This window comes from Anser anser (genome assembly GCF_964211835.1).
Source record: "Anser anser genome assembly, chromosome: 1".
In the NCBI taxonomy this organism is placed as follows: domain Eukaryota; kingdom Metazoa; phylum Chordata; class Aves; order Anseriformes; family Anatidae; genus Anser; species Anser anser.
Genome location: NC_139720.1, coordinates 69561333 through 69584718, shown reverse-complemented (window position 1 = coordinate 69584718; position 23386 = coordinate 69561333). Strand labels below are relative to the sequence as shown.

The 23386-nt window shown below is 35.8% G+C and overlaps 1 protein-coding gene across 16 annotated transcripts in view; it reads right to left on the bottom strand.

The window, feature by feature from the left end:
• Window positions 1-1113: 1113 nt before the first annotated feature.
• PLEKHA5 (pleckstrin homology domain containing A5) overlaps window positions 1114-23386 on the bottom strand; it is a 169774-nt gene continuing 147501 nt past the window's right edge. For 8 of the 16 annotated variants that reach the window (XM_083820768.1, XM_083820764.1, XM_083820773.1 and 5 more), the window contains 12 exons: window positions 22142-22243; window positions 20949-21060; window positions 20646-20692; window positions 19600-19788; window positions 18922-19039; window positions 14946-15061; window positions 13505-13714; window positions 10680-10841; window positions 9263-9390; window positions 8271-8416; window positions 6960-7044; window positions 1114-4030 (listed from right to left, as the gene is read on the bottom strand). In XM_083820768.1, the coding sequence (XP_083676894.1) occupies window positions 4012-4030; window positions 6960-7044; window positions 8271-8416; window positions 9263-9390; window positions 10680-10841; window positions 13505-13714; window positions 14946-15061; window positions 18922-19039; window positions 19600-19788; window positions 20646-20692; window positions 20949-21060; window positions 22142-22243 (1434 nt within the window). In that variant the 3' untranslated portion in view covers window positions 1114-4011. Of the gene's footprint in view, window positions 4031-6939; window positions 7045-8270; window positions 8417-9262; window positions 9391-10679; window positions 10842-13504; window positions 13715-14945; window positions 15062-18921; window positions 19040-19599; window positions 19789-20645; window positions 20693-20948; window positions 21061-22141; window positions 22244-23386 lie in introns of all 16 variants that reach the window. The other 8 variants (XM_083820775.1, XM_083820776.1, XM_083820779.1 and 5 more) reach the window with 3 other exon arrangements.

The window sequence follows — 23386 nt, the reverse complement described above, 5'->3', positions numbered from 1 at the left end:
TACAATTAAGAGTTGCAGTTTCACAACAGCAGCTAGTTAGTGTCTAAGGCAGACCTTTAAAACGTTTTCTTTGGCACAGGGCAGAATGGAGAAACATCTCCAAAAACTACAAAAAACTTAACGCCACAAGTAAAATTTGAATATTGATACATCTGGAACAGCTGGGTAACAAGTTGTGCGTGTCGACTTCAGAAAGCAGCTGCTTTTAGCCTTCATTTTGGGCCAGATATTTGCTTTCAGCCACCAGTATATTCTATTTTATTTCATAGCAGCTTCTTCAGTGTTCCCATATGGACAAGCTAAGCAGCTCCAAGGATATAACTGCAAGTATATATAGTGCTTTTTAGAAGAAATAGAGGCCAGATGTTGCTTTTTTATCTTCATGTGCGTGCATCCCTTAAAAAAGTTAAATTGTTTCACATATAGTATTAAAGCCAGGTATAGGCAATTTGCTCATAGGCCATTTAAATGTCAACTTTCTAAAAGATGGAAAATAACATTTTAACCTACAATTCAAACTGAAATAAAATGAGACTACCCTACAATAACTTCATAAAATAAATACAGCAGAATCCAGGATCACAGGGACAAACGAAAAGGCATGGTGACCCATTTCTGAGATCTGAATGAGTATTATTTATGTTTTTATTAGAAAAGAAAGAAGTTACCTTATTGTTACAATACAGTTACAAGTTTGACGTAAAAGCTATCCAGCACCACCACTGATTAAAGACCTTTCACTCTGCTGCTTTACACCCCCAGGATATAACCTAACCCATCCATCCAAACACTAGAGAATTTAGTACATCTGTTACTACTACTGTAATCCATTAACATCTCTCACGTATGTACTCCTGGTTACTACACCTCGTGGATCCAAGAGGGTGGGTAAGTAATTCCTTCTCAGACTGTCCAAGAAAAGTAACTTAGATAAAAAACAAACTGGTTTTAATTTCCCTGATTTTCTGAAAATAGGGCATTATTGTATTAATTTTATGACAGATATTTATAAGAAAATATTAGCCAATTACTCCCCCCCCAATAATATTTATGAGCTCTTTCTCTGTGAGACAGTCCACAACATACAAAAACTGCCAAGACACCAACTACAAGTTTTTGAGTAATGTCACTTTATTAAGGGACTGGAAAGAATCACATTCTCTAGTAGTCTTGGAACAATGCAAACGGTGAACAAAAGACAAAAATAGATGTAATCGGTTCTGAAAAGCATGAACATCTGTAGAGAATGTGTTGCATTATTCGTAAGGACTCTTGCTTTTGAAAAAAAGCACATGTTCTTTATATACAAGTGTCAGTGCAATAGCCAATAAAGCGATCAGAAATATAAAAATATCTTAGATACAAACTTAAAATAAATGTTTGAAACCTGACAATATCAGTATTCTGATATTTCTACATATCTGGAAGGAGTATGATCACTGGGATGAGTTATTCTGATGAGGTAAGAGACATTAGATGCTCTGTGATAACACAAAGCCATTAATCTTTTCAGTGAGACAAAAATAGAGCACCCAATGAAGCTGCAAGTTTTTTGCTGCAAGTGCCCACAGGAAGTGAAATTATGGTCTGTGAGCATTACTACATTCCTGCACCATTTACGTTTGCCATCTTTGCCAACAGTTGTACCAGCAAAAACTTGCAAATTCTCCCACCCTCCCCCAACTTCAGTATAAACTGTACATACTGTGCAGATATTCCAAACTGACAACTGCTTTAAACACAGACAAGATCTATAAATGTCCAAAAACCACTTAGTCATTCTTTCCTTTATTGGTTGCATTTTTTTTTTTTTGGCAGCAAGGTCAGGAAGAGATTGCAAAGCTTGACAGCTGAACAGCTCTCTCTATAAGAAGGAGAGAACAGGGTGTGTAGTATTTGTTTTGCCCCAGGTGTTTCAGTGATGACACTGAACTTAAACCTCAGCTGGCTGAGCTATAAAAATCACATTCCTCTTGTTTGCTCTGCATTTTGGATGGAAGGATGCACTAATCTGGGGCTACTGTTCCAAAAAAGGAGGAAAGGCTATTTGGTCAAACTTTCAGCTAGATACTGTCTGCCTACATCATGATTCATCTTCTTTCCTTCAGCCACCTCTTTCACTATGACCCTCCAAGCTCTGCTGCTAAATTCTGCCTCCCAGTTCTTCTCTTTTCAGAGAAAAAGGTAAAATGACAGGTAGACAGCACACCGTGTCCTTTGTGGCAAAGAACCCCAGGAAGAACTGACAGCAGAGCAGGGAGTGGCAGAAGAGTACAATGAACACAACCTCCTTTTTAAGGTGGTAATGAGGATTTAATTTCAAACTGTGTGTCAATCTCAGGCACTCCTCTTTGGAAAACACTGAATTACACAGTCTCTAGTACATCAAGATTAACTCAAACAGGATATGATTTGTATGATAAAAAAAGCACAATGAGAGCTGGCAGTTGCATTCTTATGAAACCTTCCTTACCACTTATGGCACACACATGCACTGAAGCACACAGCAGTTGCTGGAATCTTTAAAAGATTTCTTAGCTTTACATCCTAGACTCAAAAGCTTTCCTTTTAAATCTTCTCATTTTTCATCATTCTTTTCTAAACCTCTTGTCTCAGGCAAATTCAAACAGCTGTGCAAGATGGAAAACTGAAGCTAGCAACATCTGTAGTGTGATGACACTTGACAAATGATTTCAGGTTTTCTTTCGTTTTCTGGAAGATGCTTTGCAGATGTCAAAGCCTCAATGAATCATCATACATCTCTCCTTAACCCTACTGAATGTGGCATTCAACATTTCCAAATATTGAATTACTGCTCACCACACCCCAGCAAGACAGGCTATTACGTCTCAAGTAAACAGGCAGGAAATGGAGGCACACAGAATGACTAAGTGATTATTCCAACATCATGATACACGCCTGGGAGAGTCAGGAGCTGAACCTGTATTTCTTGCATCTCAGTCTCATGTTGTCTTTTTGTTGTGTGTTGCAGCCTTTTTCTTTCCCATAGAGGAAGACTGGAATCTCTTAAGAGTCTGTCACTGCTACTCTGGTTGACAGGTGATGTCGCCAATGAGATAAGAATCGTTGCATTCCCCACATCAAAAGGTGGAACACACTGTATGACATCTGTTTGCTGAAAGAAATACTAACCATAGAAGTCCTTAAGAACATCAACATTTATTTAATATGATATAAAAGAAATGAGATATGAACAATCGTATTTGAACAGTAAGTGGCTTCTTATACTTACATCGTATGTGCTCATTGTATAGTATATACACAATGAACATAATTACATTTTTACACAAACTAAGCACTGGATTGAAAACCTGCTTATTGCTGTACACACCCTAACCCAAAGGAAAAGCCCAGTACCTCAAAATACCTACACTCCATTTTATTTAAGAAAAAGTAAGCACTAACATTAATGTATTTGTTGACAGAAGTGTGGCAGTAACTGCTGACTTTGCAACCTGACCAAGAAGTAATTACAGCAGAAACAGGACATACTTTACTAAGCAATAATAAAAATGGCACATTTTAAATATATCTATATGCATATATATATATAAAAATTTTACAAATAAAATGTTAAAACAAATTGTAGTGTTTAAAAAGTGTAAAACAGTGTTTAGTGGTGATATGCAAAATTAACTGTTATGCATCTAAAAGAAGCAAAAAAGTAAACTTATATGATCCGTAATTAAAAGAACATTAATTCTGGAAAACAGAGTTCTGACTGTAGGCTGCACATTGAAAAGAGCCTTTATTTTATGTGCACAGAAATCATAGCAGCAAGCTGGTATCAGGAGAACAATCTGAAGGTTGTTGAGTGTACATGTGGGCCATTTAAAGCTCTCTTGGAATAAACATTTTCCAGGAAGTGATAAAATGATGCTCTGTGGCCAAAAGCATCAGAACTATGAATTTCATAGATTTAAAATATACTGTACAATATCTTCTCACATTTCCGTAGGTCAGGTCCATACATCTCAGGCATGAATTGTTTCAACAGAAGCCATTAGTGCTGGAAGACAGACATAGATTAAGTTACTCTATTTCAGCAACAACAGAATATTGTATAAAATAACTCCTGGGATTAAACACAGCATGGAATTTCTGACCTCATCCTAGCAGGAGTTATCAGTGATGTAGACCATCATGAAGTATTTTAGGTATAAGTTGTTTTCAACAGCAGTTTTCCTGATCATTCTCTGACATCAAGAAGCAGAAGTAAGCTTTTTTTTTCAAATTTACGCAACTTTGTACGAAAACCTATTCCGAGAGTTTTATCTTGTTTTACATAACTATCTCCAAACATTTTTCATATAAAACCAGTAATAGTAACCACGACCCTAACTGTTTTGACAAATGACAGGTATGATTTGAAAAGGGAAGCAACTTTATCTTTATACAGCATGCTAAGCTGTAATGTCAGTGCAGTTGTGAAGTGCTCTGAAGTTCAAGTGCTCCACCCAGAGATTGCTACATTTTGGTTATTGCTGAAATGACTTCTATAAAAAGCTTTTAACAGGTTGTTAGTAGAAGGGTTTGAGCTTTAGATACAGGTGCTGCTTAAAATTTCATTATCCCTCCATTACTCAGCGTAAATGTAATGCTTAAAAAGTAACAGTGGTACACACCCAGATTCTCTTCTGCAAAGCAAGAGCCGTAACGAAGAAAGTAGCTTTGCATTAATGGGTTTTTCCTTAGTCTTAGGATATCCTATGCCACCAATTTCCTATGCCAAATTCTCCTGGCACTGTGCCAAGAGTATCATTTTTACTAATTGACCGTACAAGCTAAATATAGGTATTATTTCATTATTTTCTGAAATCTACCATACATTTTCCAGATGCTGCATATGAACAGGACTGATCCCACAGCTCTAAATTTCCCTCCAGTGCATAGTATTTCTTGCATTTGAGAGACACCAAATTCTTGTACATTAAAAGACCTATCTTTCAGCATTGCACAATACTGGAATGGCAGCCACAGAAGGCAAGGGGCAGTTACTGCAGGCAAGCAGACTATGCCTCTTCTGTGTATACTAGGCCCAGCTCGTGGCTTAAATTTGTTTTGGAGCTCCTAGGAAACAACCAACAGAGGCATCAAGCGCACCAAAGAAATGGGGAATGCACATGCACATTGTTGAATAGTTTTTCCAACTCAATTCAAACACTGAACAGCCAAAAGGGGTATATTTTAATTTCTGAAATCCTTGCTTCATTATAGCTGTGCATATATAAGCAGAGCATTAGTTTTACAACTACCATCCCAGATGCTCTGTCTTGCCGTAAGCGTAACAGTACAATTATATTGTTGCAAAAAGTAATGTAGAATCATACTTAACATGGAAATGTTATAGCTACAGTACTACCTGTGAGGTTGCATCACACTGTGGGATGTCAAGGCTTAGGCATTTAATTACAAAGCAGATCATAATATGAGTGATTCGTTTTTGCTAATCTCACATTTAGCATAAATACTTAAAAATGAATTTGCTGATCTGATCACTGGAGCTGATAACAAAAGGTGAAAGCAACTTAATGCAAGTGGTAAAAAAAAAAAAGTTCTGGTGAAGTTACAGGTTGCTTCCCCTTTCAGGACAGGCGTGCTGTAACTACAGAAAGAATTCAGCAGTGCAGTTTCAGTCACACTACTGACCTGAAACTAAGTTGACAGGGGAATATTTGTCCTAGTTACATTTCTTTTTTTTTTAAATAGTTCCACAACAATGCTTTTGAATAAAAGTACAATAATCCAAACTAAATTTAATTATGACAGACTGCATCCAGTAGGAAGAAAGGAACACTGGTGAATGCAGTCTTTCCACGCAAAACATGAAAAAAAATGAAAATATCCCCCCCCCTTTTTTTTTTTAAGAATATTAATAGTTTTCTGCACGTAGTTCATGTAAATAAGGTGTTTATGATGATTAATAAGTCGAATTTTGCTAAGATGAAAGACTGGCAATTACAGGTTGGGGCAGTAAATAAGAAAATGTATTTTCAGATCTCCCCATGGTAAGTGACTTGAAAAGTCTCAAATTTAAAGTTTTCTTAAGTTGCATTAGCTATGGCATTTAATGTTATCATTGAAACAAAGCTGATTCATTTAGTAGAAAGCTTACTTAAACAGTTACTTCCTGACAATAAAAAAATGTTGATTGATTTAAATGCTGGCAAAGTGCTGAAGTGTCTACATTGGTATCATACTAATTCATTTAAACATCCGTATAAACAAATATGCTTCCTTATATTTCCACTTCCATTTATTGAGTAGGTAACACTATAGGTAGGAACATGTAAATCTAGCCAAACTCATGCTTTGTAACTTCCTAGAAAACACCTAAGATGAAGGGCTAGAAGCTGTGTAGAGCTATCCCTATAGAAAGAAAAAAACCATACAGTTTTGTAATTGTTACATTTTCATCCACCCTCAATTTTTCCCCTTTCTGTTTGTTATATTTCATTCATCCATGCATTAAACCATAAACTCTTTGGACTATTAGACCACTCCCTCTTATGCATCACTAAGAGATCCAGCTCTAGTTGCCCGTTACCCAGACTGAAGCATCAAGATTCATCTGCACCTGAGCAGTGATGTTCACAGCGTAACTGAGTATCTGTTTTTTAATAGCTTAGGTCTCTCATGTAGTACAAATTCTATTATTTGCCAGTTGTGGAGAATGTGCTTGATAAGCCATTTTGTCCTTTCTTTTTGTATTTGAATATAGTATACATTACTTGCAAGCAAGTCGGTACATTTATTTCTTTTGTTTTCTGGTAAACTTATATTCAACATTATGGACGCCTTTGTGTGTCTCTTGCCAAGTATTGTCTACAGATGTTTCTCAGAAGGATAATGACAATATAAACACTCAGAAAACAAATATTAGAGAAATGGCAGGAGGGGTGGGGAAAAAAGACGTACTTCTCTGTAACTATACACACATGAAATGTGATCCTTCTGTGAGCTGTGGTTGTGTAGATGGAGCTGGTGACAATGACGATTCTGGTGAAGAAGGCAAACTTTTCACTGCGAGTCATACAGCAAGATAAATAAGAAAACAAGTTACAGAAGGCAAAAGCTAGCTGGCCTGAAATCATGATTTCAAGCCATAATAAATATAAGATTGAAAATCATAATTTAAAACCATAATACTTATAAACAGAACCAAATGAAAGTTACACAAGTTAAGACTTCAGATCTGATCAGCACAATGAGCACAACTTCAGGGGAGAAGATAGCTGTTCTCAACAAAGATCATTTCTTTCAAGAAAGAAAACATCTCAGGAAAGACTCAGGCCTTTACAAGACTAAAAGAACATCGCAGGAACAAACAACAGACACATGAATGCTGATGTGTTATGTTACAAAGAGGAAAAAATATGTACAATTTAACTACTTGGGACACTTCCAGACCCACTTTTATATCCCAGCACAGATTAACTAAGCATTTGTTATTCTGCCTGGCACTATACAGTGCATTGTTAAATGGTTCTGGTTTTGATTATCAAGTCACAGAAAGGATTGCTGACTGCACTGCAAATGTCCAGGTCACCTTTTATACCCATCTATTGAAGTATTTGCTTTACTTAACCATTCCCATCACCAAATATCTTAATAATGTTTTTAATTCTATCATCTTCCTCCTCTCCTACCTTCTCCCCACTCCTTCTTCTCTCTGCAAACAATTTCGCTTTACTCCAGCTTTTCATTCTAGCAAAATACACCACCGTTTCACCAGTCAGATAGTATCTCCTGTTTCTTCATCTGTTCTTTCTTCTGAAAACATGACCAAACTGATCTTTTACTTGCTAGTTGAAAATCTCAGAGTATATTGGAAACTTTCAGATTCCTCAATCTGTGCAAACCTGAGGCCAACTCTGGCTAGGATGTAAAGGTAAATAGTCTACACATATCCAAGACTGAGGTGGTGTTCTACAAGATGAACAGGGAGGGATTTGCTCCAACCAAATCCAATAATAATATGACTCAATTTCTGGCAATAGTCACTTAATTCCCTGAATTAAATGCAACTACAAAATCTACATTAAAACCTCAGAAAAATGGAATTTCTGTAGTTATCTAGTGGGAATCTACTTTTCCCTGTGTTATAAAAACATATGCGCGGCACCTAGACTAGCTCAGAACTTTTCAATTCACAAAGGTTTCAGAGCATCAAAAGACATGTAAAACTTGATTTCATTGTGATGATATGTACTGTATAAGTTGTGCTTTAGCCAAACTCTTTTCCATACCTGCTGTTGCCTGATTTCCTTTTGAAGACTGTGCTGCTAATTCAAATGGAGAAATAATCCCTCCTTTCTCTTGAACACTAACTACTTCACTTTCTTCTGAACTGATTTTGGGTTTGTGGTTTGTAACTGTGGTTACGCTCTGCAAGCTGATTGAAAAAAAGCACAGCATTTAGAACTCACTTGAACGTAATTTTAGGTGTTAACCACTGATGAGTTAAAATTTAATTTTCTTCTGTTAACAGAAAAAAGTTGCAGTAGGCAAGTTTGTGTAACATAAATTAATTATGTATTTTCAAACACGTCTACTTTATAAAGTTAAACTTAAAAAAACCACACTAGAAACTGAATTCCCTTCTTTTACATAGCCATACTGTTTCCCACTGTGTGATACCTATTTTGATGAAGCATGCCACGAGATAGTTATGATCTAACGTAAGAACCCACTTAGGGTCTGCAGTGTAACTGTAGAATCTGTACAGCTTAAAATAATGTTATGAATCATTAAAGAGTAATATTCAAAACTCAGTATTTGTCTAGTTCTGCAATATTCCTAAACCGTGATGTAAAGGTTAAAGCAGGAGGTATAAACTAAAAGGTTTAACCTGTTCATAAATATGATGTTTTCCTAAATGTCAGTAGTAAAAAGCTTATTATAGAAGCCCTAGCTGAAGCTTTCATAATAAACTGATAAAGCTTGAACTGATGTTACTGAACACATTTTGTAAGGTAAAGCAAGAATATGAATGTATTCTATAACTGGGACAATACCTGAAAATAAGCATCTCCCCTCCCACCAACTCATCACCTCTTACTGAATCTTGGCAGGGAGTTAGGTTTCTTACTACATTTCTCTATAGGTAAACCACTCAAATACATATAAATATACCTTATAAGTATTTATGACAGTATTTCATTAGTTGCTTGGTATGTTCAACTAATAAATACAATATCTAAGTTTAAAATAGCCTCTGAACATCTTGTTTTGTTTTTACCTTATATCACCATCATGTGTTTTATCCAATTTATTATTCTTTTCCTTTTCTGCTTTCTCTTCATTATTCATGTCTTTTGAGTCAGATACAACATGTGTATCTGATAAAATATCACCAGTTTTTGTCAGCTATAAAAAAATTGAAATCATGAAACAAAAAGCTGTAACACACAGTGGTAGACAAGAAATACAGTATCAGGAAACAGTTTTATTAACAGACAAATTTTGCCATCATGTATACTTAGTAACTCAGAATTACATACCTTAAGATTTTTTTATTTTTTTTTTTATCAATACCATTCAGGTTAATAGAGTTATCCTGAAACTTATACCAGAGCCAACAGGCAGGGCTTGCCTTAATAACTTTCAGAACTTATCTTAACTCTTCAGATTGCAGCCTGCCTAGATTTTGTATGCTATCCCTCTCTTCAGAATGCCAGAGATTCCAGCAACTGGAGTACATTGCAGATGAGCTTGAATTAGATACCTGAGGTCTGATTAGATATAACCGGTATTAGTGTATTACATAATACTCCTTTAAGGGATTTGCGTACTTAACATGAAACAGTAGACTCTCAAAAGAAAGTGTTCTTAAAGAATAGCAACGAATGCTATGTATTTGATTTTTATCTGTCAGAAATGTTTAAAAATAGCTAAATATAAAATCGGAAAGCAAAAGGAAAAATAAGGGAAGAAAAATACAGATTGAAAAAAAAATTATACACAAGGAGATTAAAAAAACATGACACTGCAAGGAGGACATAACTATGTGGAAATACTTCCTGTAATCTGTTCTTCACAGTCAGTTTGCTTTTGCTGAGTGTTCAGGACACTTCACTACCAGAAACACCGAGGTAACTCACTGCCAATTGAATCTGAGACTATTTCAAGACAGAAATCAATCTGATGACCAAACAGCATGAACTACAGTTACTGCCTAGTTCCATGTATAAATTGCTGTGTCAGCTTTATTCTTCTTCCTATAAAGTATTTGGTGCACTAAAGCTGAGCAAACAAAAAAGTCAGATGTATTAAATGATCATCAAAAAAATACACACACAATGATTATTAAAGATGTATCAGTAGTTGGTTTGTTTCCAAAGATGTAAAGACCATAATTTTGTCATTTTCCAGTCAATCAAGATAGTAACAGATAAAGTTAATTTGAAATTAAAGTTAATTTGAAGTTAAGATGAAATTTAGGAAGATTATATACAAAATAATTCAATTTCTAGGCTACAGACAGATCTGAAAAAGTTTTGCACTACTCTATAGAACATTTGTTTATACAAAAGATATCTTAATCTTCCAAGCAAAGGAATTTTCTTTGATTTCCCACACTCTGAGGTCTGTGGTTAAAAGTATTTTTCTACTGAAAGACAGGCTGATGAACAGTTCAATTAAGGACAGTTTAGTACCTCTTTAGTAAAACCTGAATTATGTTCTTGTTCTCCATCATGCTTTAGTTGTGCTGTTTCTTCTCCAGGACTTCCATTATTTTGTTTCAAATTATCATCTTTACTGGTGCTCTCCAGTTCCTTTAGTATGTTACTAGATACAGTATCATCCTTTTTCCGATTCTGTGGAACAAAATTGATATATAAATGTGTATTCTTAAAAAGTTACTACCATTTCAGTTCTGAGTCTTGTGCTGTGCTAAAAAAAATACTTAAACAACTGATTGCAAAACAATCTTTTACATAACATTCCACTGCAAAAGACACCACAATGCAATAAGGATTTTTTTTTTTAACTTAGAATTTTCTAATTTTTATACTTCTTAAAGCAATCAACCTAACCATTTTTTCTCTTCAATACTATTTCACTTTTTTCCCACCCATAAATATATCCAGCATTTCTATCTTCTGAAACTCCATTCATATTTAGCTTAGTCACAGACAGGTTAGCAGTATTCTTATTTGCATTCATAGGCATTGATTATTTTTAAAAAATACTTTTTCCTGGTTAAAAAAAAAAAGATGGATAAAAATATGCTCCCGGTGCAAAATTCACAGTGCGCTCGTATGCTCTTTCACCAACTGTCTTGGGTATCTTCCAAGCCTATGCTGTTAACTGATTTAACAGAGGACAATATAACATCTGATAACGGCAGAGTATGATCAAAAAAAAATTCTAACCAGAATATTATTCCTAAAAAAAAAAAAAAAAAAGACCACCAACAAACACATGCAAACATTGCACATAGAATACAGCATACACGTGAACATTATGTTGTCAGAATAGCATACCCAACATAACTGAAGGTCATACAAGTCAAATCAAACTAAGTACTAGGATGGAGAAAAAGAGGAGCCAGGAAAGTAGTAAATCTTGTGGCTGAATTCCTGTCTGATTTAGCACATGCATGCTGTTAAGAGGAAATTCTATTTAAGTCAGTCCACAAATCAAGCTATGATTTCCTAAACAAAGTATGCACCCATATCATACACTTGCCCCAAACAATAACAATTTCTTAGCAACTTGCTTTAGTATTTTAGTAATGATTTAAAAATTACATAATAGACTGTTTATAAGATATGTTTTTCCTTTTATTCTTCAAAAAAATCCAGCTGAAAAAATTTCCAGCAGTTAAATGCCACTGCATCATTTTTCTGTTTAAAAATGAACAGGCACAAAAATTATACTTTTAAAAATAAGAACTATTACTACAGCATACCACCTCCTTTTGGGGCCTTCTGACAAATTCCCTTCTGGAAGGACAGAAGTTATCATAGGAAAATGATTTTGTATCATGGACAAATAACCAAATACTCAATTCAGACATGCTCCCACTTATTCTCTAAATTTCTCTTCTCAGCTCATCCACACAGCACTGATTTTGCACGTAAGACTGAAGAACATGCTGAGATGAATAACATCCTTTTGAATTCTGCATAGCAGGTAGTGCTGCCGCCAAGGATTTGACCACTTTCTCACCGTGCTTCCAGTGTGCTGGCAAACCGGGTATGACACACATGACTACAGTTTGCTGGAGGTATGGAGGTATGAAATGATAACTGAGGAAGGTGTTAAGGCTCAAACACATGTGAAAACTACTAAAAGAAACATCTGCAAAGCTTTGTTTTGAACTTCCTCTTCTTGGAAAAGGCAATGTTAATCATAAAAAAATTTGGAGGAGCCACCCCCTTCCTATATGGCATTCCTGATGTCATCCCAAATACAGATGTTCTAATGTAAAGGAAAAACTTAAATTTTCAGTGTCTTCTGGGCATCCAGTATTATTGAATGAACCTTTGTATAGCTCTAATAACAATTTAGCATGCTCAGAGGAAAAAAAAATGCTAAAATTTATTTTAAGTGACCTCTAAATGGTGCAATGCATTTAATGTCTAGGTGAAGCAGATGTTAAAATATGTACAAAACATAGAAGATGGTATTCACATGTAACTGTTAAAAAAAGACAGGGTACTCTGAAGAAGAATGCGTACCAGAGGATGAAAGAGGTAACTCCTTGAAGCTACTGAAAATGAGAGCTAACTTCCTAACTCTACAGTTAAAAAGTAGTAGTAAAACCTACTACACTGAATTTATTTTATTTTTGTTTTTGTCATGAGGTTTGTTGGTTTTTTTTTTTGCTAACATCTCCCTCTCTCCCCACCCTTATGCATTTAATAAACTCAATGCTTTGCCTTAAATGTTTAAGAATGAGTGAAAAACAAAATTGAGTTTTATTTTATGTATTTAAGGGTTCAAAAACCACAGCTAGAGTGCACCATTATAAATATGGTAATGCGTAACAGCACAGTAAAGAGCTACCATTATAAATAAACATGCCTATCTAGAAATGTTTTATAAATCATTTTACTGATGTTTGAATATATTACATGACAGAAAATCTTCATAATTTACGCATCAAATGAATCACAATCCTCCCTGATATTGCTTTTAGTCACAGAGATTGCCATTTGATGTTGTTTGCAAAATTTGACAACAAACGTAACTGTTAACAAACATTGCAATGCGCAATCAAATGTGTAGATTTGAACTACTTATTTTCCAAAAAGAAAGGTAACTTCTATTATCATTAGGTATTAACATGAAGATTGTCATCTCTCTCTCTTGTGTCTGACAGAGAATTGTGACTGTCATTTTATATGAACAATCTCAAATTGACAGGTACCTATAGTATCACGTGACTTTGGAACCAGAATTACTCCTCTTTTTTTTTTTATTATTTATTATTATTGAGCCCATTAAATGTTTTGAAGAACTTGGGACCAACCTGTGCTGATCTGAATGGATTATCTCTTACAAAAGACAGACTCTGTGAAGGTGACTGGTCTGAAACACCAATAATATTAAGTCCTTTTCTCTTTTCTCTCAGGCAAGCTTGTTGGTGTCTTTTTATTCTTTCCATCTGTTCCTCCACAGTCATTCGAGGACGCGTGCTTTCCGCAAGACACAACTGCTCCACTGCACTTCTTGGTCTTTCCTTAAATGGAAGAATATATACATTTATTTTTTTTTTGAAGAGCAAGCTTCAAAACTGTTTAGCGTATCAGAAAAGGTCACCTAATAATAATTAAAAAGCAGAAGAATAGTGGGCAAGTAAAGATTTCCTATGTATGCAAAGAAAGCACAAGAATCAATGATTAATAAACACCAACATTTGAATGCACTTTTTTGAACAGTGACATTGTTACCGATGATAAACATCAAGAGAATGGGCAAATGCATTCTCCAAGTCTTCCTCTGAAGCTGAAATAACTTACCAGACATTATACACCAAAGCAACACAGGTTACTCGATTGAGACAGAAACGTAGTTGAAATTTAATGATCACAGACATTTATCCCAACTGATCTAATATTCACTTCTACCTTTTTATTCCAAAAAAAAAGTACAGCTGGACAATATTTAATGGCAAGTGCAGGCTGAAACAAACTAAATTTAGCACCACTTAAAATATATAGTTCTAAGCACTGCATTACTCTTGAAATAACAATAATTTTACCTGTATTCCTGAAATTCACTGTTTTTCAAATGGCTGCATTCAGTACATTCATAATAACTGATTTCACTTCTGAAAAGTGAATTCTTTCTCCAGTTGACACCTTCTCTCCTCCACCATTCTTCCTACTTCTCCTCTTCTGTTCATGCTACAAAAGTTTTCCCCCCTTTTGCCTGAACTACATGCAAATGTCTGTCTTCAGCCTAGAGACTACAGAACTCTCTAACCTGAAATTCCATGCTTATTACTCACTTACCGCTTCATTTTCTGTCTGCTTTAGTTTTATCCCAGATCATTCTAGTAATAACAAACAAAACATGGCATTTATTATACAGAGGCTGCTAAGTTTCTCCAGAACCCAAATTTGTCCTTCAAAAGTTTTAGTCTAAGATGCTTCTTGTCCTTTCAGCTCAAGCCTGAATTTCAGTTTTCAGTTGCTTAGTAGATTTATCACTACCATTTAGTTCTTTACCAGCTTCAGTGTAATGAAATCTCTGTGCAGTTTAACATATATGACCTTTACAGTTTTGTACAGCTACAGCTGTTTTTCCTACAGCTGTCTCTATTAACCTAGTATATCTTACTTTATAATGCAGTGATTTTTATCTAAAGGAAATTAAAAAGGTAACTACAACTTTTAAAGTAACTATAGAAATTAAACTTAGAAATTAGCACATCACTATCCATCAACACTTAATTTATTTTAAAGTACCGTTCTTAGATCTATCTTCTTATTCTTCCTTAAAGTGACATAGGATGCTATTGTTGAAGACTCTGGAGTTGGTGATTTGGTTCTGGGTGGTACAACTCCCACAGGAAAATGTGAGCCTGTGAAACAGTAAAGCAATATGCTAAGCACTACACAAAACATCACCAAAATAGAACACTTTTCTAGAACACTGTTTGTCAGCCTTGGAAACTAAAACTTATGCCTAACTCTGATGCCAGTTGAGGTACACAGGCAGATGACTAGCTCCAGGCATGAGGTTAGGCTGAGAAATCCATAGTTAACTACTGTGCGTGGCATGAGAAATTGCTGGACACGAAAATAGCAGTGAAAAACTGACAAAAATTGGACAGCACTGTGTGTAGTAGCTGGATTTCACAGATGGTTAAGGGGGAATTGTGTGAAAGATGGCCAGACTTCAGAGATAACTGGAAGGCAGTATTTGGGACTGTATGTGGAATACAATTTGCAAGGCCAGCAGTGTCTAGGTAACCATACCAGTACAACCATTTAAGGCAAAGCTTACCTATGAAATAGCGTTTAAATTTTTAAAAGTAGCAAAGTGGGACTAATGAAAAACAACCCACCCATAATAACTTTCTCACATGGGAAGAAACTAATTCTGAGAAAAGGAGAGAGCAAGGTAGACGGGAAAGAATAGGCACAGAATAATATAGAGGAGGGTGATATAGGAAGGGTTAGCATTGCACAAGCAAGCTGTTTGTCAGTATGCTTGTTTGACCAAGCCCTGTGCCTGATTATTACATCTGTCCTATCTCGTATTAAACTTTATTCCTAAGTATTTTCCATGTGAGTAGGCTTTCCCCTCTGTATATGAGTGCGCGAGAGATGCTAGTCACCTTCAAGCCAGGCTAGCTTGCCAGTAGGGTAACAGGAGTGGGAGACAGCTATAGGGAGATCACAGGTCTGGGGCTAGATATGGCAAAGGCTGAAGGTCTGCAGGCTGGCTTCCAGAGAGGCCGTAGGTCTGGACCTGCTATCCAGGAGGACTCTGTTGTCTATGTGAGATCCTGACAAACTTAAGGCAGTAAGCAAGATACAAGATGTGGAAGCCAGGTGTCAAGAGATTTTAGGTCTGAGATGTGGATACTGGAGAAACTCAAGAGTTGACTGCTGGAGGTACCACAGGTCTGGCCACCTCCTGGAGAGGGACCCACTGGTATGTGCACATGTGCTTATGTCTATATGGGTATAAGGTCAGCTAACAAGCTTCGAGTCTCATCAGCTGGCAAGTGAGAACAGGGTCATGTTATCTGTGTTGCTCCGCTTTTTTTGAGTGATGTTTTTGTTTATGCAGTACCTGCAATGGTACTGATCTCAAATCTGTTGTTCAGTTGTGGTTAGCCATGTCTGTTCAGTTTGTGTGTGCTTTTGCATGGAGGGAGCATGTGCTCAGCCTTGCAGCTCATTGTACTTAGGGACAGGGAACTGCAGCAGCCAGGCTGTGTCTGGCTGGGAGCTGAGGATATTTTGTGTCCTGATGTCCACCACACATTCAGCCTCTCCTAATAATAACCCACCACTGGAGTTTTTCTACTTAGAGAACCCTTGCCAAAATGTAATCAAGCTAGCAGAAAACTGAAGTTAAGACTTACCGAAATATATACATATAATTAGATAACATGCTTCATTTTTCCTGCTTGATACACGCAGGAAATCAAATATTAAAAAAATGTTTTCTTGCTGTTTTTGCCTAAAATAATAGATGTGTCTTCTCTGATAGCCAAATTATTTCTCCTAATTTTTCCTGACGTTACAGAGATTTCAGGGGATATATTGACTGAGTGAAGACTCAACTGTGTCTCCAAATTGTTCAATAGGCTGACAAAGTAGTCTGCAGTTATTTGAATGCCAAACACATTATTCAAAACACAAACTATAAAACAACAGTTTGGGTCTCCTTTACACATGAAAAGGATAAAACACAGCTTAAGTCCATTTTCCTTTTGTGTCATCTTTATGTGCCACTCAGGTCATAAATATTCCTTCGATTGCAGAGAGCTGCAAGGGTTACTTTACATAGCCCCATTAAAACTTTTCTCTTTGATTGTTGACACTTGAAAAGAGAGGGAAATGGCTGGCAGAAGAAACATGAGGAGTGTCTAGTACAGTAACAAGCACAACAAACTAGAAAAACATTTTAAAAGTTTCCTCTGAAATTTACTTAGTTTCCTATTTTGGATGCTTAGTTTCCTACTTTGGATACATCATTTAAGCATGACTTCTTAATACAACAAGAACAGAAAATTTCAGGTATGAACTGTCTTTGAGTTTGCTTCCTTTTCAGCTTACAAACTGTTAAAATAGAATGGCACAAAAATGTTTGTTGAAACAGCACATGGTTATAATGGCATATGCACTACAAAACAACACCACCACAGGAATGGTTTAATTTTTTCTACTGCATCATGTTACTATAAGTGCATAAACAGAACATGAAAATAGCCATCAGAAAATTCACATGTTCAGAAGTGTGAACCAGATGATAAAACACTGCTATGATAAACCCACTTCACTGTTTTTTATGAAGATAAATAGCCTCCATCTACTTGCTACCAACTGCAGCTATTCTCTCCCCAAACCCCAAATATTATTTATATTAGAAGAATTTCTATTATTGGTTTCCCTTACGGATGGCTGTTCTACCGAAAAATAGACAGCAGACTAGGGTGCTCAAGAACTGCCAGTTAACTTTATACAGTCACTGTAGGTTTTCTTGCAGTGTCTTTAAAATTAACTTCCCTTTTCTTGTAAATATCTATAAATAGTCTGGTACACTATAGGTCAACAAAACCTACATATGTTGTCAGAAAGGCAACTATTTCAATTTAGGTGGCTGATGATTAGTAAATCTCACACTAAATCTTGCATTTTTCACTACCAAGTTAAAAGAGATTTAATAACTACTCTAAGTGAACATTATACCTCATACTCAAACTAAATTGAGTAATAGTCTGGTAAACAGAAGCTTAATAGTATCATCTGTCATAGGGTCATTCACATTGTTTTGCACCCAAAATGTACACTACCTTTAGTTTAAAAGCCTGTGTAACTGATCTGATGAAAGTAATATCCTTAAATGATCATTGTTCTTGGGTTAAATTCTCATACCGTTACACCAACCTGCTACGGATGCGCTTAGCTGAACTAACCGAAGCCATTGATCTTGCTGGCACTGGAAACATTGATCATTATGGGAAAAAAGGAGAAAGCTTAGGTGTTCTGAAAGCTCTTAATATGGTTTTTGGGTAGTGCTCAAACTGCTTTTCCTGGAGTCACCTTTAACAAACTATTCTGTGTGTTTTAACAAACAGAATTGAGGAGCACTTCCTGGTAAAAGACTCTACCAAGCAATTAGTAGCTTTTATGGAAGCTAGATGAAGAGAAGAATCTAAAGTATTTAGCAACTGCAAAGACCTTTATTGTCTGTACACTCCAAGGTCATGATCGTTATTCCTATTATATCAGATGACAGAAGGCAATTCAACAATTACAAGATTAAAAAAAGAAAAAGACATTGTTTCCTTGCCTTATGAGAGTCTGAAAATTCTCTGGTGCTGCCTTTTTGGACGTTCCAGTGACATAACATTGGGAGCTTGATTCAGAAACTGAATAATTGTTCAAGGGCATGAACATAAAATGGGTAATTGTTCAGGGGAATGGTGTGTGGGGAATGTGAGTGATGTGATTAGACATGGTGTCAATAAAGATTTCAGGGTTGTTGGTGAGTATAATGTTTGGTTTTTCTGTGGTGTAATTGACTGAAATCTTTCTCGTCATATAATTAAATGACTATTTTATTGTGGAAGTTGTTTCATCATATTAAGAAATGGACAGGCTACAAAAATACAAAGGATAAAATAGCTTCTGTAGCAGTTAAAGCTTTGTATTCCTTGTGAAAAAGGCAGAAAGGTCACAAACAACACTCCTGGGGACAAACCTTTAGCTGTAGATTCTGATTCTGACATTTGTTCTATTTTTTCTTCACCATTAGATTCATCCACTTCAGCTACAGTAGTTAACTCTGGTTCGCTCTTATAAAGCCTATAATCAGGACCCTGAAGAATGACAAGTTATGCGGTAAATAAACTGGTATTTTTGTACAAGCATTTATGTCTTAAGACTCAAAACAGTTATTTTGCAATGAGACTGCTCACTTCAGGACAATAGTTCATTGTTCAACTGCTATTGCAGCAGTATTCCTTTGTAATTGATTTGAGTAACATTTGCAGACTTTCAGAAATCAGAAAAACTGCCATAAAAATATGAAGGGCCTTTTTTTTTATTGAAATGATCTGGAAAAAAAACTGTACAAGGCTTCAGCAAAACCTGATTCTGAGGCTAGAGTTTTCATAAAAACTCATGAGTAGAAAAATGTGATTTTCTGAAATTTACTCAGATACGAAATGCACATATTTAAGTCTTAAGACTTTTTTTTTTAATATACACAGAATATATGACAGGAAAATATGAAAAGTAAATGATGGAGCTATAAGTAAAACCAAGTAGCAAAAAGTAAAAACAAATGCAAAAGTAGCCAGATGGCAAAATGAAATTTGTGACTGTGCAAAGGAAGGGGAAATGCTTCAAGAACAACGTGGCAGTTTAAGCCACTTACACAGTGAGATCCATTTCTCTGATATCCTTGAACTTGGTGAATCTTCTTTTCTTCTGGCAGATGTACTGGGCCCCTGCTATAACAGAGCAAGGAGCTGCTATCACTGGGCAGAGGGGGGATTATGGGAGGATGCTCTGTAAAGTCATAGGACCGAGGGAGTGGAGGACGAGGTGGGACTACTTCCTCTTCCTAAAGATTGTAGAATAGTCACCTTATTTAGATGTGCACACCTGTTACAATTATTTATAACTTAAAAATAAAAAAAATTATATTACCATAGCTACACCAGCTATAGATTTTGGAATTAAAGGGACAATGTCACACTAAAAGAAAAGCCAAGACAGAATTTTTTATTTATTAATTACTACCATGTACATTGAAATACATCAACAGCTTCAGTATTCAGCTTATGAAGGTATTCAATTCTGTTACCTACACTTTCTGTTGGACATGTATGAATGCTGAATCATCATTTGAAAAATTAAATTCTGTATCTTTTTAAGGATTTGTATATACATGAGTCTTTCAAAAAGTTCTAAAAGTCCAACATATATTTTCACATACTTTTGACAACCATGACAATGTCCCTTTAAAACTGTTACTTCTAGCCAGACTTTCAGAGGAACTAAACATTTGGGAGCTCCCACAATTTCAGCTCTCTTGTGAGTGCTCTGGCCATCTGAAAACCAGGCTCAATAGGTGAATAGACATATAAAGCAATGTATTTATTCCCATGAAAAGTGTGGTGGGGACAAAAAGCAAATCCAAAAATCAGGGTTTATATTTCTAGGATAATAGCCTAGGGAGAGGAAAAGGTGAAAAACGGAAAAGAGAAATACTGGCGAGAATATAAAGACAAATAACAAATGAAAGTGTCAGAATTACTAGCTACCAGTCTTTAAAACTAATTCAAATTGCAATATTTTCAAAGAAACATACTGAATACATGCTTCATGCCTTAAAAACAGTTCAAATGATGTTCATTTTTATCATATGTGTATTAGAAATACAGTGATGCTGAAATTGTAAATATGATAAAACCATACCTCATTTTTATATTTAATAGCTGAAAATGTCCTTGATCCCATGATGCCTGTTTGGGGGGCAGAGAGTAGGAGGAAAGAGAAAAATTATTTTCAATAAATAGCTTATAAAACAGTATAAAAAAGTATAATCTGTTGCTATCAAACAAATACACAAATCATCAACTTAAAACATCTGATTACTTCATCGTCCTCAGCAATTGTGCCATTATTCAAACATACAAAAGCAAATATGTTTATCTTAGAAAAATGCATATAGAATACGATCCAATCTCACTTCCTAAGAGTTAAAAACAACCAGTTTACCTCCATCTGAAGAGCTTCTTTGCTGTTTATGTTTACTTAAACCTTCCATGACATCCTGAATTCTCCATAGCTCCTTCTGAATCTGAGCACGCTGTATCCCTGCTGACTCAGTCTGCCAGTAAAGAAAGACCATATTTAAGTGACAAATTCGAATACACTGCAAGTGAAAAGAGGGGAAAGGAAAGCTTTTATTTCTTTTGACTATACCGCATATCCTTTCCCAATGAACAAAAATAAAATGCAATAATGACACTCTCCAATTAAAAGGTAATATTCAAATATTGTCAGAAAAAAGCTTCAAGATTAAGTCATTTATAAAACACAATTAGTCTTATTTTGATAGTAATTTGCCAGTTGAAACTCCATTTAACAGAATGGCATTTACTCTTTACAAAGAAAATCAAACCCAACTTTGCATAGGAGACCTGCACACAACAAAAGAAAAGGAATCGTCAGTTCCAATCCTGAAATAGTTGGAGATGAACATGGTACTTGCAGGCTAGCATATAAAACATAGGTTTATTTGCATTTGTGGTTACGCGTGCATTGGGCTGCATAACCAAATTTCTCAGCTCTTTGAGTTTCCTTCTAATCTCTCTTCCATTACTGCATACAAAATCAATCCCTAGAGCAAATAGCCTTTAATACCTCACAGCATGAACCACACCCATCCGCCTATTTCAGAGATATACACACACACGTGTTTGTGTCACAGAACAATTTCCTTAGAAATTCAGAACTTATACTAATTGGCCAATCCTCCAGAGTATAGCACAAGCAACAAATAAGATGCATATGAAGAGTTCTAACATTTAACAACTGAATACCTATTTTTTGTATTTATTTTGACAGAATGATTTAATTACGTTTTAAAATATTCACTTAAAAGAAGGAATTTGTATGAACATTTAATATGACTGGCATAGCAATTAAGGTCTGAGAAAAATTCCCTGCTTGGGACACGATCACTGAAACAGAAAGAGGAGACACACGAGAAAACTAATGCCATAACTTCAAAATATAGGAAAAGCTGAAGACCCCCTCAGAACTTTTAATTTCTTTTTATACTTTGCTAATACACCACACATTCTCCTTTTTCCCCCCCAATTTGTGCACAGTTTTTAAACAAAACCACAGAAAATGAAAATGACTTAAATGCATCTTTAAGACCTGAATTTCTTCAAATGCCACACCTGAATTTCTCCAAGACGATCAAGTTGCTCCTGCATATAGTTCCTCGTTACTGTTACATCATACTCCAGTTTATCATATTCTCTCCAAGCTCTTTCCAGTTCCTAAGTATATAATGAAAGAAAAGAATTGGATATGCATATTCAAGTAAAAAAAAAAAAAGACTTTTTTTTATTCATTCAATGTCATGAAACTTCAGGAATTAACTCATAGATATTGGCAATAAGTATCATGTAATTTTAGAGAATGTTGTGTTTAAACAGCTTTTGCATTTTCTGATGATACTGAACGAAATACAAATTAACAGCATTTTGTCTATTCGCAAACTAAAAAATAGGCCAGGGTGAAATCTTCAGAATAATGCTGTTACAGTGAGCAGGCATGCGTGTCTTAAGTTGTCCTTCCACAAGGTCAGAAAACCCACAACAATGGATGCAAATTTCTCTATTTTATCACACAGAATAATAAATAGATAGTAGCGCAAGGCATGTGCACGTATATGCAATTTATTATGCAAGACAACTGTAAGTCATCCAACCCTGCCTGTAAGGTTGGACCCTGGCTATGGGGTCCATCGTAGGGGTTGGAGTGGCCGTTGGGCCTGTCACAGGACTTGGAGTGGCCACAGGGTCTGTCACTAGGTTGATAGTAGCATCAGTTGCAGCTTGATAGGCATAAGCCAGACCCCAACATGCTACAGTGATTTGTGTCACTTTGGAGCTGCCAGAGTCATGACACCCTTTTTTCAAGCATTCTGCCAGTTTTTTAGGATTTTGCAGTTGTTCAGCAGTGAATTTCCAAAACACTGGAGGTGCCCACTGCTCTAGAAACCTGCCCATATCCTCCCACACTCCCTGCCACTCGCAACTATCCCGCCTCAAGACAGATCTCCGGATGAGATTCCTAAGTAGTTGTTTAACCTTAAAAAAATCCTGAAGCCTATTCAGGAGACATAACAACAAGAACATGCTGGTCTGAGTATCCCAAGGATATTCAACATCTTGGAGAACTACCGTAACTAGCTCGGAGGATAAGATGGTGGTTAAGGAGAAAGGGAGAGTGAACAAGTAGGAAAAAACATCTTTCCCTGTCCCCTCCAGAGATTGGCTCCCTGATAAAAAAAAGGTAATAGGTGTAATTGTTAATAGTTTCCAAGATATGGTTTCCAAAGTATAGAGTCGACGACAGTGCTGAGTACAAATACCAGGTTAGAGTCATGACCAGAAATCTCATCATTTCATAAGCCA